This window comes from Artemia sp. Qi Xiang Cuo, chromosome 21 (assembly GCF_049724085.1).
Source record: "Artemia sp. Qi Xiang Cuo chromosome 21, ASM4972408v1, whole genome shotgun sequence".
Classification (NCBI taxonomy): Eukaryota; Metazoa; Arthropoda; class Branchiopoda; order Anostraca; family Artemiidae; genus Artemia; species Artemia sp. Qi Xiang Cuo.
In genome coordinates, this window is record NC_142814.1 from 40155415 (window position 1) to 40173341 (window position 17927).

Sequence of the window (17927 nt, forward strand, 5' to 3'; positions counted from 1 at the left end):
TTTCAAATTTTATTTTGAATTTCTTTTCATTAAAATGCATGAGTTCGAATATTTCAGTAGTGTTTTGTTGTGGTTTCGCTTGTCACAGTAACATTCTCTTAATTTTTCAAAGTTCATTTTGTATTTCTTTCGTTGAACTTCAAAAGTTGGAATATTTCAATAGTCTTTTGTCATGGTTTACCTTGTCACAGTTACATTCTCTGAATTTTTCAGAGTTCATTTTGAATTTTTTTCGTTGAAATGCAAGAGTTGGAATATTTCAGCAGTGTTTTGTCATGGTTTACCTTTTCACAAATACATTCTCTTGATTTTTCAAAGTTCATTTTGAATTTCATTCGTTGAAATGCAAGAGATGGAATATTTCAGTGGTGTTTTGTCGTGGTTTACCTTGCCAGTTACATTTTCTTGATTTTTCAAAGTTCATTTTGGATTTCTTTCGTTGAAATACAAGAGTTGGAATAATTCAGTAGTGTTTTGTCGTGGTTTACCCTGTCACACTTACATTCTCTTGATTTTTCAAAGTTCATTTTGGATTTCTTTCGTGAAATGCAAGAGTTGGAATATATCAGTAGTGTTTTGCCGTGGTTTACTTTGTCACAGTTACATTCTCCTAATTTTTCAAAGTGAATTTTGGATTTCTTTCGCTGAAATGCAAGGGTTGAAATATTTCAGTAGTGTTTTGTCGTGGTTTACTTTGTCACAGTTACATTCTATTGATTTTTCAAAGTTCATTTTTGATTTCTTTCGCTGAAATGTGTTTTGTTGTGCTTTACCTGGACACAGTTACATTTTCTTGATTTTTCAAAGTTCATTTGGATTTCTTTCGTTGAAATACAAGAGTTGGAATAATTCAGTAGTGGTTCGCTGTGCTTTACCTTGTCACAGATACGTTATCTTGATTTTTCAAAGTTCATTTGGATTTATTTCGTTGTAATGCAAGAGTTGGAATATTTGACTAGTGTTTGTTTGTTGTTTACCAAGAAACAGTTAAATTTTCTTGATTTTTAAAAGTTCATTTGGATTTCATTCTTTGAAATGCAAGAGTTGGTATATTTCAGTAGTGTTTTTTTGTCGTTTACATGGTCACAGTTAAATTCTCTTGATTTTTCAAAGTTCACTTTGGAATTTCTTTCGTTGAAATGCAAGAGTTGGAATATTTCAGTAGTGTTTTTTTGTAGTTTTCCTTGCCAGAGTTACATTCTCTTGATTTTTCAAAGTTCATTTTGAATTTCTTTCGTTCAAATGTAAGAGTTGGAATATTTCAATAGTGTTTTGTCGTGGTTTACCTTGTCACTGTTACATTCTCTTGATTTTTCAAAGTTCATTTTGAATTTTTTTCGTTGAAATGTAGGAGTTGGAATAATTCCATAGTGTTCTGTCGTGGTTTACCTTGTCACAGTTACATTCTCTTGATTATTCAAAGTTCATTTTGAATTTCACTCATTAAAATGCAAGAGTTGGAATACTTCAGTGGTGTTTTGTCGTGGTTTACCTTGTCAAAGTTACATTCTCGTGATTTTACAAAGTTCATTTGAGATTTCTTTCATTGAAATGCAAGAGTTGGAATATTTCAGTAGTGTTTTGTTATGGTTTTGTTATAGGTTAGGTTAAGTTAGGTTAGCCTACGTACACGCGCGTACGTAGCCTAACCTAACTTAACCTAACCTGATCTAGCCTAACCTAACCTAACCATACTCGCCGGAAAATCCCCCCAGGCAGTAAAAGTAAAATAATACAAAAAAAGAGAGAATACTGCAACTATACAGCAATGAAATTAATTAAAGAGATGAAATCAAAAGTGATGGTGCAAACATCAGTAAAAACTAAAATCTGATAGCTCTCCAAGCAGTACGACTGTCTTTGCTAGTGGCTGTACTTGAATAGCTTCTCACCAGTGTGGATCTTCACATGTCTGATAAGACTACTACTTTGAGAAAAGCTCTTGTTACATGCATTGCACTTGTATGGCTTTTCACCGGTGTGGGTTCTCATATGTATGGAAAGATTAGCCTTGATATTAAAACTTCGCTTGCACACGTCACACTTGAATGGCTTCTCACCAGTGTGGATCCTCGAATGTTTGATAAGACTACTACTTTCAGAAAAGCTCTTGCTACATGTATTGCACTTGTATGGCTTTTCACCAATGTGGGTTCTCACATGTATGGAAAGATTAGCCTTCATATTAAAACTGTGCTTGCACACGTCACACTTGAATGGCTTCTCACCAGTGTGGATCTTCACATGTCTGATAAGATTACTATATTGAGAAAACCTCTTGTTATATGTATTGCACTTGTATGGCTTTTCACCGGTGTGGGTTCTCATATGTATGGAAAGATTACTCTTCTTATTAAAACTGCGCTTGCATACGTCAAACTTGAATGGCTTCTCACCAGTGTGGATCCTCACATGTCTGGCAAGATTACTATTTAGAGAAAAGCTCTTGTTACATGTATTGCACTTGTATGGTTTTTCAATGGCGTGGGTTGTCATGTCTATAGCAAGAGTATTCTTAAGATTATTGCATAGATCGTTTCTTGTCATTTTGAGAAGATATTTCATTATTCTGATTTGCTGCGTCCTCCTTTTTTTTGTCAGTTATTTTCTTCTTCTGGTTAGTCAGCTTTTTTGTGTCTGGATTTTCATCAAAAACGTCTACTGGTGAGATATTTGTATTAGATAGCTCAGTTACACTACAGTCCGATAGAAACCGATTGGACTGATTGGTTCCATTTGCAAAAATGATCACATGACAACAGTCTTGTTCATTCAGTGAATTCATCTTTGAGGGTTCCAACCTGTAAGCTTAATCACGTATAAAGTTGTGTTTGATCCAATGAAAAACAAACTAATTTTCAAATGTCAGGTATTTTTCTAATTTGGATTAAAACATTAAAAGTATTGCTCAGGTACCATAAATAGTTTTGCAGTTTACATAACAACTTTATCGATTCTGAACTGAACTTGAAACTTTGTTCATCTTTTTTTTCATGCCTTTAAAAAAAATTGCGTGTACATTAAAAAAAATCGTTATTAATGTTTCTGAAATACGAAATGAAAATGGTAGATAAGATAAGATAATATTTATTTTCCAAAGGCTATCACATGCTCTAATAGAGCCGAATACGCTTCATACATTAAAAAGAAATAGACAAAGCAAAACAATCCCACCATCAGATTCAGCATATCAGAGGTCCCTACAATGGAGATCTCAAGCTTCTCTCAGCAAAAATATACTTTTGTATTTCTTTTGCAAGAAGAAAGGTCGTGGATACGTATTTGCTTGTTTTATTTTTCGAAGACGATAGTATCAAACCGATGGTTTCATAATATCGGGAGAAGGCTTCTTTGAACGGAAATTCACGATTTTCAGTGACCTTTTTGAGTGGTCTAAGTGATTGGAATCGAGTGAAGAGCGAAATTTCAAATAGCTTTATGTATGGTTTCTGTTAAATATTTTTATCTATGACGCCACTATAATACGAGATCTATAAAACCAGTAGCTATCACATCATGAGAAATTATCAAATCAATAAAAAAGTAAGCATCCATAGCAACTTGGAGAAAGTGTTAAGGAATTTTTTAGGTCGATTCTTCTGAATTTAACTAATAACTTTCAGGATTAAAAGCTTCATTACATCTGTAAATATGCTACACATGTGCTTTGCACTGTTGTGCTGCTAATGGCCACCAACGTTGTGCAAGAGCAAATGTAGGATGTTATATGTAGAATGTAGAAAATGTAGATGTTGTAGCCGAGAATGTTAGAATGTAGATTCTAGAAAAATGTTTAGAAGACATGGGATGTACTTAGTGAGGCTACACGACAATCAACGACACTAGTAAGTCCCTCCAAATTAAGATTGAAGTGTCATGTATTCATTTTAGCACCCATGGACAAAAATTAATGCACAGTATGTGTGTTAATTTTTGGCTTCGTGTTCTGAGCTGAACAAATTATTTCTAAATGTGGCTTTTATTTGGAGTCATAGAAGTAGAACTGCAAAAGTGAAGGGGAATAGCGGGTATTTAGAGATAGCTCTGAGTCCTTCGCCAGAATTAAATCGCTTTCCTGAATGTTACTCTTGCACCTATTTGCTCCCCAATGCAGAAATCATCACAATTATTTTAAAAAAATTAAATGATACAGATAATTTTTATTAGATATTTTATATATTTTTGTACTTGGTCCTGCTACCGTTAAAATGAAAATCTTGCGAGGTTTTTTTTTGTTTGTGTATTTGAAGGACTTCACGTAATGCTCCATCCCGATCCCACTTTTTTGGGGTGGTCTTGTTTCTCTCTTTGGAACAAAAGTCTTTTCTCTAAAAGTTCTAAGCCCCCCAGGCTCCAAGAAAACGTTTTGAAATTACAACAGTTTCAATGCTCTATTGAAAAAAAAAAAAATCTAGGAGCCCTTAATCGGCTTTGCTTTTTTTAAGTTCCCTTGACATCAAATAAGATAGGAAAGTACCCCCTACTTGATCAAAATATTAGAGATAATAATAAAAATCCGAATTATCAATTTTTGGGGATACCTTGATGTACAATGTGATTACAGGAATAGGGGAAAATTTCTTCACAGGTTGATCCTAAATAAATCAAAGAAAGGCAGCTCTGTTTTCTTAATGTATTCTGAATTAAACTTTACTAAGCAAAACAAAAAATAGAGACGCTCAACTAATTAGTCTAGCAAATTTGTCAGTTAAAAGGAAAAATTACATAAATTTAATCTTGAAAAAGGAAGAATATTTCAAAAGTTGCTAATTGAAAAAAAAAAATATTGCTAATTGGAAAAATCCGTCAGGTTTTAAACAGAAGAGTGAAACTTGGCTGAATTTTTAAGGAAAAGGATTACAAGTAGTTTAGTTCATCCTTTGTTGCTGCAAAGCTTAACTTCAGAATAGGAGGGAGGTTTCAAAAGAAAGCAATTAGCAAATCTACCAATCCTTAATTACAAGTCATTTTTGAGCAGTGACAAAACTTAGCTAAATTAAAATAAAAAATAATTTCCAGCCTTTTTGTGCTTACTTTATTTTACAGCTTCTGGACAGAAATAGAAGGAATTGCTTAATGGAGGATATTTTTCACAATAATATCCCATTTCAAGCTAGCAGAAGCTAAGAAAACTAGTGGTGTCAAGGAAATAGCATAAATATCAAGAGGAAGGGGCCTGAGAAAAGGGGCGATGATTAAAAGTACCGAACGATTCTAAGAACCAGTACTGTTTTGCCCCTTGGGCCAATTTTAGGCATATTCACACCTGAATACCTCAGTTTTCTCAAGATTTTTCTTTGGATTGTTTCAAAATCACAAAGTCTTTAGGTCAGTGTTGCCACGTTGAACCATGAAAACAAATAAGCAAAACTAATTAGTAAAACCTGAAAACGCTCTTCGTCGATGGAAATTAAAACATTAACAATATGTTGGTTCCCAAGACAACCAAAACCCCAAAAGAAAGCTACACGGTCTTAGGCTGTTTGCTATCATAATTTTTTAGCTTAATTTTGGTCCATTTTTCACCCATGTTTATTTTTTTTAATTTGACACCCGCTACTACACAAACAGCATAACCGCAATATCTTTTTGATTAAAAACTGAAGTTCTAATTTTTGTTATTTAAGTTTCCTTTTAACCAATTCAACCAATTTAATTTCATTTTCATTATCCGTAGTTCACGAAACTAATGACATTATCATGAATTTGGGTGGATTGAATCCTATGTTTAACGCAAAGGTATCTTAACGTTATTTACAACCGTATAAGGTATCATATACGTTATTATAACAACCAATTAAATTTCATTTTCATTGTCCGTAGTTCACGAAACTAATGACATTATCATGAAATTGGGTGGATTGAATCCTACGTTTAACGCAAAGGTATCTTAACGTTAACCGTTAACGTTCCGTCCCGTAGTACCGGGACGGAACTACGTCAACCTATAGCTTCATTATATACTAATGACATTATCATGAATTTGGGTGGATTGAATCCTACGTTTAACGCAAAGGTATCTTAACGTTAACCATTAACGTTCCGTCCCGTTGTACCGGGATGGAACTACGTCAACCTATAGCTTCATTATATACTACTGAAACTAATGACATCATGAATTTGGGTGGACTGATATGCCTTCAAAAGGCCAGAAGATAATTTGCACTTTATAAAGAAAAATAAAAATGAAAGTAATCAAAATGTTAATATTACTTGATTTATTTAAGTGATAAAAGTAAAAACATTAGTGGCGTTTTTTTTTTGCGGGGTTTGTTGGGTGGGTTAATCGTTTTTTTCCAATTTTGCGTTTTCGTCAAAACACCTAACAGCATGTTTTAACAAAACTTCGTTTTTTTGCGAAACACGAAACATCATGTTGCCTGTTCGACTGTCTGTTTCCTCAAACTTGGAACTTGCTCTTTGTACGTGTTGCGTGTTCGATTGGTCCCTATCCAGATAGAAATAAGTTATCTGTAGATGACAAAAGAAAGGATAAGATGGAAGGGAAGAAAATGGACATAGATCCTGCTGAATATACATTTTTGAATAGAGGCCAAGGTGAAACATATGTGTACAAGAAAACAGGCAAGTAAAAAGCTCAGAATTTTTCCACATGTTTCCACAGTTTTGAATATTTTGCCACTTTTCCTAAAATGTGTTTTTAGACGTTCAACAAGGAACATGGACAGAGAACACGAAAGCGACAAAAACTGCGTTTTTGGGCTAGAACATGAAACTTGGAACATGAACCATGAAACACGGAACTTCGAAAAAAAACGCAGCTATTTATATTCTGGACTACGGTCCGCAGTCCATAGTAAACAAAACCAAAAATTATATTTCATAATGCTATCTAGATCTTTTTCTGTAATGCTGTGTTTTGAAGCAAATTTTTCGGTTGGTCGGTTTAGATTCTTTCCTCAGTATTCTTTAATTTAAAAAATTTTAAATATAATATTTTTTTTCATTCATTTCTTACTATACAAGTTTCTACAAGAATTTGTTCTTCGGAGAATAATTTGTCCAATAAAAGTTATCCCAAGTTTGAACATTAACTCCCAAAAATTTCTTCGGACACGGTGCAATCCCTCAGATAATCATGTTGCACCTCTAGCTGCAACCTAGTAAAAGGCGAAACGCAACCCATCGTTACCAAAAGTTTAAAAAGCGTTTTAAATTAAAAAATAACGCGTCTACAAATGCTGTTATTCTGAAAGAAAAAAATCCCAAGCAGCTTACGTATACAATTTTCATTTCATATTCCAGAAATATTATTAACGATTTTTTTTTAGTGTACACGCAATTTTTTTTAAAGGCATGAAAAAAAAGATGAACAACGTTTCAAGTTCAGTTCAGAATCGCTAAATTTATTATGTAAACTGCAAAATTATTTATGGTACCTGAGCAATAATTTTAATGTTTTAATTCAAATTAGAAAAATACCTGACATTTGAAAATTAGTTTGTTTTTCATTGGATCAAAAACAACTCGATGCGTGATTAAGCTTACAGGTTGGAACCCTCAAAGATGAATTCAATGAATGGACAAGACTGTGATCATGCGATCATTTTTGCAAATGGAACCAATCAGTCCAATTTGTTTCTAACGGACTGTACTGTAACTGATCTATCTAATACAAATATCTCACCAGTAGACGTTTTTGATGAAAATCCAGACACAAAGAAGCTGACTAACCAGAAGAAGGAACTACCTGACAAAAAAAAGGAGGACGCAGCAAATCAAAATAATGAAATATCTTTTCAAAATGACGAGAAACGATCTATATGCAATAATCTTAAGAATACTCTCGCCACAGACATGACAACCCACGCCATTGAAAAACCATACAAGTGCAATACATGTAACAAGAGCTTTTCTCTAAATAGTAATCTTACCAAACATGTGTTGATCCACACTGGTGAGAAGCCATTCAAGTGTGACGTATGCAAGTGCAGTTTTAATAAGACGAGTAATCTTTCCAGGCATATGAGAACACACACCGGTGAAAAGCCATACAAGTGCAATACATGTAACAAGAGCTTTTCTGAAAATAGTAGTCTTATCAAACATGTGAGGATCCACACTGGTGAGAAGCCATTCAAGTGTGACGTGTGCAAGCGCAGTTTTAACGTCAAGGCTTATCTTTCCATACATATGAGAACCCACACCGGTGAAAAGCCATACAAGTGCAATACATGTAACAAGAGGTTTTCTCACAGTAGTAGTCTTATCAAACATTTGAGAACCCACACCGGTGAAAAGCCATACACGTGCAATACATGTAAGCGCAGTTTTAATGACAGGAGTAATCTTTCCCTACATATGAGAACCCACACAACTAAGAAGCCATACAAGTGCAATACATGTAACAAGAGCTTTTTGCACAATAGTCATCTCATTAACCATGTGAGGATCCACACTGGTGAGAAGCCATTCAAGTGTGACGTGTGCAAGCGCAGTTTTAATATGAAGGCTCATCTTTCCATACATATGAGAAGCCACACCGGTGAAAAGCCATACAAGTGCAATACATGTAACAAAAGCTTTTCTCAAAATAGTAATCTTACCAGACATGTGAAGATCCACACTGGTGAGAAGCCATTCAAGTACAGCCACTAGCAAAGACAGTCGTACTGCGTGGAGAGCTATCAGATTCTAGTTTTTACTGATTTTTGCACTATCACTTTTGATTCTATCTGTTTAATTAATTTCATTGCTGTATAGTTGCAGTATTCTCTCTCGTTTTGTATTATTTTACTCCATAAGTTTTGTTTTTGCATATAACTTGGATAAACAAATATTAATTTACTAATGTCGTAATTTTGTAGTGGCATCAAATTCATTTTTATTCTCAATACCTCTTCTCATAATTACAAAGTAAATTCAGATGAATCTAAATGAAAATTACAACCTTTTAAATAATGTTACATGGGAAATATTAGTCACATTTTTTCTAATATACTATGCAAGGATAAGATCTTCGCTAAAGCTCTTCTACAAACAGAATAAAACGCTTGCGCATGATCTCTATGAATGGGGACCAAGGGTGTTTGATAACTTAGGCCCTGCTCAATTATTAACCTAAGAGTAAAAATTTGGTCAACACATCCACTACCGTTTCTAAAACCGCACTGTTCTTCTCTTATTACTTTGTCTACACCATCTCTCAGTCAGTGTGACTTTCCATGACGAACAACTAAACGTTCAAATGGGATAGGTCCAATTATAAGACAGTGAAAACAAATATAAAAGTCTGGATATTTTGACATATACGACAATCTTCATCAGCAGAAATAATAAATCATTAAAATTCAGATTAACATATTTAGTAAGAACAAAATAATTACTTCCGGTTCATTCACTTAATTTTATCAGAGAGGTTCATTAACTGTGTTCATGTCTATAGTTTCAAGGTTCTTTTTTAATATTGCCTAAATGTAATTGGAATTTAATCATTTCAGATGCATTTGCTTAAGATATATCAGATTTTTATTGCTGTTTGAACATTTTGAGAAAAAATACACCTTCATGCCTCAAAAAAGCGTCCTATGCTTAAAAAATATATCTCATGCAACTTGATTTACTTGAATATTTCAGACGTATTTGCTTAAAATATATCCGTTTTAATACTAATTTTAGAACTTTTTTAGAAAAATGTACCTTTCGGAAAAGCTTCAAAACAGCATTCTATACTTAAAACATACATCTCAAATAACTTGTTGACCATGAACATTTCAGATGCATTTGCTTAAAATATATTCAATTTCAATACTTTTGTTAGAATATTTTTAGAGAAAAATGTACCTTCATACCTCAAACGGCATTCTATTCTTAAAAATATATCTCAAGTAACATTTGGACACTGAAAATTTTAGGCGCCTTTGCTTGAAATACAAAAAAAAACTGTTCTCGTTCTTTTACTTTTAAAAGACTTGATTTCCATGGTAACCAAACATGTACTTTCTGGATAGTTGAGGAGAGCAATATTCTTAGGATTAGTATGAAGCCATACAACATAGTATTCGGATTTGATGGCAGACCATGCACCATATTTCACCTACATGACCGATTTTAGTTAAATCAAAACTTGAGAGGCTTCTCTAATCACGAGAAAGGAGTTGCATAATTCATTGCGGAAATATGCAAAATCTTTGAAATGGATTAGGTAGTACAATTCTATAGCAACAGTTTAACAACTATCTCAGTTAGCGTCTCAGCTATTTATGTTTGCGATTCAGGTTCAAATCTTATAGTGGTCAAAGATTTCATAAGTAAAAGAAAAAAAATCTCCTCTATTGGTTTCCCGGAAAACGGGGAGGAGCAATTAAAAGTCCGCGTGGTAGGCCCCATGGGACGTATTGCGGCATGACAGATTGCAATAACCCGTGAATGGAGACTCTTGGCAATAAAAAATATTATAAAAAATCAATAAGTTCAATGACAAACAGGAACCGGTTAGACATGTTTGGAATGGGGATATCTCCACTTGTAAAAACATTCAGAAACCCCATTCCAATTCAAAATAAACCAGCGAAGTACATTTGGCTGGTTTGGTATCTTGTTTTGGCCTTTGGACTATTTCAAACAAAATGGCCGTCTCAAAATTTTACATTTTGAGAAAATAGGGCTTGAGTAAGGGGGCTAGTTGCCAACCATTCACTTTTGATTCTTAACAGTGCACTAAAATTTACAGTTTCCAATCGAACAAGCCTCGTTCGAAGTTTACACGAGCGCCCCTTTCACTTGAAGTACCTCTTGGAGATAAAATATAATATATTGAAAATTTATATGTCTTTACTATGTACAATGCATTGGTGTTGTCTCTGACTTAAACAAGTGAATAGGATCTTTAATTTCCTTTCCAATGAACATCCAAAATTATCCAGGGGGAATATGGGGGGATTAAAAACTCTTGAATACAAGACGATGGTGGGCAACATACTACAATTAACAAAAACGTTTATCTTCCATCATTCACTTCTACTACACAACTCTCAAATAGCATCTCAGCATTCCATATCATAAATTTATTACGTAATGAGGATGTAAAAAAATCTCTTACAAAAATACCAACTCTTCCCCTCTTATTCTGTTTCCGACTAGCATGAAAAAATCAACAGTTTCTGCAATGTCGAAATGTATTATTTACATTTCGATTATTAAAGATATTATTATATTCAGGAAGAGCATAAAAAACGGTATCTAGTGGTATGTTCAAGTGGTTTTTCTGTTGGGGGATTTTACGCGGGGGAGAAACGCTTAGCATCAAAAAGGATCTAGGTAGGTTGCGACCTTGGAAAAATTTGTTGTTTTACCGATGTGATCGTAACAAGCCTATAGTCCTATAAGATCTCAAAAGGCTCTTATGAACGAATGAGGTCGTACGATAATTTGTGATTCTCATTACAATGGTGGTTTATTCATTAAAGGGTCTTGGGGTTGCGACAATGACTAATTTGCAGAAGTCAGAATAACTTGGAAGAAAGTGTAAAAGATTTCTTTCACTCCTTCGTTCTGAATTAAACTTATAAAGCACAAATCAACTAAAATAAAAAATCATACAAAGAAAAAGAAATAAATCAGAAAAATGAAAAGAAAGAACATAGAAAAAAATCAACTAAAATAAAAAAAAAACACAGAAAGAAAAATTGTCATCTTTGTAGTCATTTTTAAATCGTCACTGAGGAATCTCTTTGAACGAGTGACAACTGACAATGATTTGTCCTCGATAGAACAATAGCATGGATAATCAAATGTACAGAATTCAACAGAACAGAATTCCAGGATAATCAATACCCAATTTAATGTCAATACACATAATCCAATTGAAGAAATGTTTGTCCAAACAACCTGGAGCATCAAACGTGGCAAGGCCAAACCGAATAGGTAAAGCAAAAGGCATGGAAAAAAATTATAGGGTCATAGGGCTTATGAGTTATAACAACGGTTAATTTAAATAAATCAGGATAACTTAGGAGAAAGGGCAAAATATTTTTTTTTCATTAAAAAAATGTTTAGTTCCTTCTGAATTAAACTTTGGAGCGTCAATGAATTAAAATAAAAAAGAAACAAGAAGAAACTCTGCCATCTTTGCAATAAATCAGTTTTGAACAGCCACTAGGGACTATCTTTAAAAAAGCGAAAAATATCAAACAGTTCGTCGTAATTAACTTTAAGAAAAAAAGAGTCGGCAATAGTAAACGAAAATCTTAAAAAAACAAAATGATAACAATAATTTCTTCAAACCAACTGGGCTCTTAAGCTGATTCTAAAAATATATCCATTAAATTTAGTGTCGCCCTTCAAAAAGCAAAAAAAGTCTAAAAAATCAAAAGACCTAAACAACAATCCCACCATCAGATTCAGTATATCAGAGGTCCCTAAAATGGAGAAGTCAAGCTTCACTCAACAAAATATACTTTTGTATTTGTTTTGCAAGAAGAAAGGTCGTAGATACGTATTTGCTTGTTTTATTTTTCGAAGATGATAGTATCAAACCAATGGTTTCACAATGTCGGGAGAAGGCTTCTTTGAATGGAAATTCACGACTTTCAGCGATCTTTTTGAGTGGTCAAAGTGATTGGAATCGAGTGAAGAGCGAAATTTCAAATAGCATTATGTATGGTGTCTGTTACGTATTTTTATCTATGACGTCATTATAATACGAGATCTATAAAACCAGTAGCTATCACATCATGAGAAATTATCAAATCAATAAAAAAGTAAGCATCCATAGCAACTTGGAGAAAGTGTTAAGGAATTTTTTAGGTCGATTCTTCTGAATTTAACTAATAACTTTCAGGATTAAAAGCTTCATTACATCTGTAAAAACGCTACATATGTGCTTTGCACTGTTGTGCAGCTTATGGCCGTCAACGTTGTGCTGCTTATTACAGCCTCCTGTACCGAGTGATTTCTCCAGAAATCATAAAAACCTTACGTGGCATCAATATATATGAAGCTGGGTTGATAAAATAACCCCAGCCAAATTTTCATCAGTCTGTTGCTGTAAATTTTCACCAAGAATGGAGACCCATATTCAACCATCGCATCCGTACAAAGTTTCCTGTCATTGGCAAAATGACAGGCAAAATGTCATTGGCATTGTCAAATGTCATTTGACATTTTGGCATTGGGAAAATGTCAAATGTCATTGGCAAAATGACATTTCTGCAAACTGAATACCAAACAAGAAGTGCATCACATTTACACTGTATACAAAGTTCTAAGTGCTTTAAACAACAAAGACTCAAAATTTCAAAAAGAATTCTTAATGGCAAAAAAAAACCGAGACTTGTAGATTCGAGGTTGTAATAAAAATCCGAATTTTCAGCTTTTCGGCACACCTTGATGTACAACGTGATTACAGGAATAGGGGAGAATTTCTTCACAGGTTTATCCTAAATAAATCAAACAAAGGCAGCTCTGTTTTCTTAATGTATTCTGAATCAAACTTTATTAATCAAAACAAAAAATAGAGAAGTTCAACTAATAAGTCTAGGAAATTTCTCAGTTAAAAGGAAAAATTACATAAATTTAATCTTGAAAAAGGAAGAATATTTCTTAAGTTGCTAATTGAAAAAAAATATATTGCTAATTGGAAAAATCCGACAGCTTTTAAACACAAGAGTAGCAAGATTTAAACACAAGAGTAAAACTTGGCTGAATTTTCAAACAGTTCGTGGTAACAACAGTTCAGTCATGATTCATTCCCCGAACGAGTAACACCTTAGGCGCTCCGTGCCTGCGGTAGTTTTGGCTGAAGAGTGAAATAGCTTGTGAGATTAATGTTTTGAATTGATGAAAGAAAATTTTTTGGTGTGTGATTATTGCTTTGAACTGAAGAATTGCATGGAGTAAAAGAGGATTGGATTTTAGTCATTATAAAGAGAGCCTTTGATTACCGACGTTGGAAAAGGTGTTTGCCGTGCCAAACGGCTAAAAGCACTGCACGCTAGCAACATCGTGGATAAGCAATCGTTGCCGGCTGAGGTAAGACTATTTGTCCATTTTTTAATTGCTGCTTATTCATGGGGCGAAATAAAAGAAACCGTAAAGAAGTCTCATTCGAAGAGGATCAAAATGATTATTCGTCATCTTCACCTAAGAATGGAGAGACTTTGTCAATTTCGACGCTGGCTCGGAGCTTTTCTGAAATTCTAACTATAGTGAAAGACAATGGAAAAAAGCTTGACGGTATCACGGACCAGTTCAAATCTCTGGAAACCCGGGTCAAATCGCTTGAGGAAGCGCTATCTGGCCAATCGCAGCAATTTTCGACAATCCAGACCCATGTGGCGGCTACTGAGAATGAAATAATAAATGTAAAATCACATATTAGTGTTGTTACAGCTGAGTCAGTGTTTCTCCGTGAAGAAAATAATCAGTTGAAAAATCAGTTACTGCATTGCGAGTATAGAATGAATGAGAAAAATATAGTGGTTTGGAATGTACATTGCAATGATAAAGAGGAAGCGAAAGTAATTTTCAAAACTGTTTGCGAAGAAGGACTTGGTTTAAATGAGACCACATATTTTTAGGTTAAATAATTAAAAAATTAGCTTTTTTTTTTTAATGTTACTTTTCGTTATAAAGAAGAAAAAATAACGATTCTGAAACAGAGTAAAAAACTTAAAGGAAAGACTGTTTGCGGTCTTAAAGATATTTATCTTAGTGATGATGCTCCGACGGCAGTGAGAGATATTAGAAAACGGCTGATTGAAAAAAGATCAAAGCTTGCTGATTGTGGTATTCAAGCATGGGTAACAAAATTGGTTCCACCTCTCCTTTGTTTTGATCGGCCAAATGGCCTGCGTGTTTCTTTCTCCGTGAATGACGTGATTCCTGAATTGTCAGTGCCGATAAATCCTGGAGGTGGGCCTATGCAATGCTAGGCGGGTTGTCATATTTATATTAATTATTTTAGTTTAATATGGTTTTGAGTTATTATTTTGTTGTGTTTTTTACTTCTTTGTTTTTTTTTGTGATAGCATATTGGTATGAAGTAATGTTGTCTCGTGTTTTTTTTATCTTCTTTTTTTAAAAAAGATGTTGTGGATGGAATAAAGTAAAAAAAACAAAATGAGAAAAAGTATTAATGGTGTATAATGTATATCGCGGTGCGGAGCGTACCGGGTTGTGATTGGAGTTCTTATGGATTGGTCTTGGCTTTCAGTGATACTAGGCCTGGAAACAGTAGTAGTGTTTTTTGGTTTTTATGAAGATATTTATGTTTATTTTTTTTGTTTTGCTGGTCTTTTGTGGCATGGTGTGGTTTCTCTTAACGTGGGATTAATATTTGATAATGGATAGAGATAATCGTGAAATTCCATCATCAAGGTTAAAAGAATTTGAGCGGAATTCTCTTTCATTTCAGTCAATTTTTCAAACTATTATAGCTGGTGATGATGATGATACTTCTAGTAATTTTGATATCCCAAAAAATCAATATATATTTATGAATGAGCTGGTAAGAAAAAATGTAAATACAAGTAGGATGTCGTTTTGGAATTGCCGGGGTTGGAGGACTGCGCAGGATGTGATTGAAACGTTTTTGTCGGATTCAGATACAGATATATTAGGCTTATGTGAAACTTTTTTAGATGATTTTTCAATTGAAAATATACATGTAAAAGATTACCAATTTTTTCACATCGGTCGGAAAAGACAAAAACAAGGGGGTCTAGGTGTTTTGATTAAAAATTGCATACCAGCACGTATAAGGATTGATTTTTTGCCAATGAATATTGAAATGATTTTTGAATCTTGTGTAGTTGAATGCTCTTTTCCAAATAATCGGAAGTTTTTAATTGCAGTTATTTACCGTACTCCGTCATGCAGCCAGATGGAATTTAAAAATCATTTTGAAAGTATGTTGGATAAATTAGCTAGTCTTAATACTCCTTATTTAGTTATGGGTGATTTTAATATTGATTTAATGAAACTCCTATCTGCAGATCAGAATAGAATAGATAGAAATATTTTGCAGTTTTTTGGAGGGCCCACTATCTTATGGACTAAACCACGTATGTTTTGTGCCCTCTAGAATAGCTGATACATCATTTTCACTTATTGATAATATTTTTTCACCTTATAGTGCTGTTAATACATTTGTTATTCCTGATGATTCATCTGACCACTGTATAATTATGTCTGATTTTCTTATAAATTTTCCGCATAATAAAAAAAATCAAACCAAGCGTAGAGATTTTTCACATAAAAAATGTGTTAAGGTTAAAAGAAGGGCTTGGTGATGTTGATTGGAGTCCTGTAATTGATGAGAAGGATCCGAACCAATCATTAGATAAATTTTATTATATTATGAATGAAAAGCTTGATCTTTTTTGCCCATATAAGAGCCCGAGAGGAAAGAAACTTACCCCAAAAAAACCTTTGATAAATGAATCACTTTTGAGATCTATTAATGAGAAAAATAGTTTATATAAAATTAGAATAAAATATCCCACGGAAATAAATATAACGAATTTTAACAATTATAAGAATATACTGGTAAGGATCCAGAGAGTAAGTGATAGACTTTTTTATGAAAAATGTTTTCGAAATTCAGATTCCCCTAGAAAAGCTTGGAGTTTGACTAAAGCTAAAATTGGAAGAAATAAAAAGTTGTTACACCCTGAAGTGTTATTTGATATTAATGGTAAAGAATTTAGAGGACCACAAGCTGTTGCTAAGAAGTTTAGTGAATATTTTGCTAGTATTGGATCATCTGTTGTTTCAGGAGAAGTTGACCTTTCTTCCCCAAGGTCGCATAAAAAATATCTACCGCCCACTGAAGATACGAGCATATTTATGGCCCCGGTTACTTTTGCAGAATTTCAAAAGGTCATTAAGAATTTAAAAAATGGTAATTCATTGGGATATGATGAACTTTCAACTAATTTGCTAAAAAATATTGCAGGTGTAATTTTTGAACCATTGCTTCATATTTTAAATTTATGTATTTTCTCAGGTACATTTCCTAAAAGATGGAAAATTGCACGTGTAATACCATTGTATAAAAAAGGAGATAAATCTGATAAAAATATTTATCTTCTTATTGCAAGTTTATCACCATTGTCTAAATTATTTAAAAAGATTATTAATGGAAGGATTATTAAATATCTAGATAAAATGAATTTTTTTTGCCAAACATAAGTTTGGATTTAGGTCCATTCGACGGACCAAGCAGTTGCAGCTATTGTATTAAAAATAGGTGACTGCTTAGATAGTAATTATCATGTATATACAGTTGTTTATGATGTTAAAAAAGCATTTGACACTTTAAACCATGAAATTCTTTTTGATAAAATGGAAAATTCCGGTATAAGAGGGAAAGGACTAGAAATAATAAGATCATACCTTTATGGACGTAAAATCGTGGTAGATGTTGATGGTCAGTTGTCTAGTTTAAATGATCTTGAAGATATTGGTGTCCCACAAGGATCGGTATTAGGTCCACTTTTATTTTTGATGTATATTAATGATCTTCCACGATGTTTGTAGGGAAATAATGGTCTTGCAATTTTATTTGCAGATGACACAGCTGTTTCTGTTAAAGCTAAGGATTCATCTACATTAATTCAAAATTTGTTTAACACTGTTAGTTCAGTTAATCGATGGTTTGTTTCTAATTATTTAGTACCGAATTTTAAGAAGACTGAATTTATGGTTTTTGGTCATTCAAAACGTGCTACTAAAAAATTTCATGTCAGGAGCTTCAAGTTGGTGAGCATAAAATACGTAGAGTTCAATCATATCGTTATTTAGGAGTTTTTATTGATCCCCTTTTGTCATTTCAAACTCATATTGATCATTTAAGGGTGAAACTTTCGCAAAATATTGGGTCTATGTATCGTTTGCAACATGTATATAATATACATGCAACATGTATATATTTGCAACATAAATTTGCAACATGTATATATTAT

The 17927-nt window shown here is 33.3% G+C and overlaps 2 protein-coding genes and 1 pseudogene across 2 annotated transcripts in view; 1 reads left to right on the forward strand and 2 right to left on the reverse strand.

The window, feature by feature from the left end:
• The window catches only part of yl (Putative vitellogenin receptor yl), a 492935-nt gene that overhangs the window by 116919 nt on the left and 358089 nt on the right, over positions 1 to 17927 (reverse strand). The window lies entirely within an intron of this gene.
• LOC148939546 (uncharacterized) lies at positions 1864 to 2785 on the reverse strand (annotated as a pseudogene).
• LOC148939547 (uncharacterized) lies at positions 7528 to 8619 on the forward strand. Its single transcript, XM_089107230.1, has one exon. The coding sequence runs from the start codon at positions 7528 to 7530 to the stop codon at positions 8617 to 8619; it is 1092 nt and encodes a 363-aa protein (XP_088963356.1).

Bases quoted from the DNA above. Each gene is read 5' to 3' on its own strand.
- LOC148939547 (XM_089107230.1), top strand. From the start codon at position 7,528: ATGAATTCAATGAATGGACAAGACTGTGATCATGCGATCATTTTTGCA.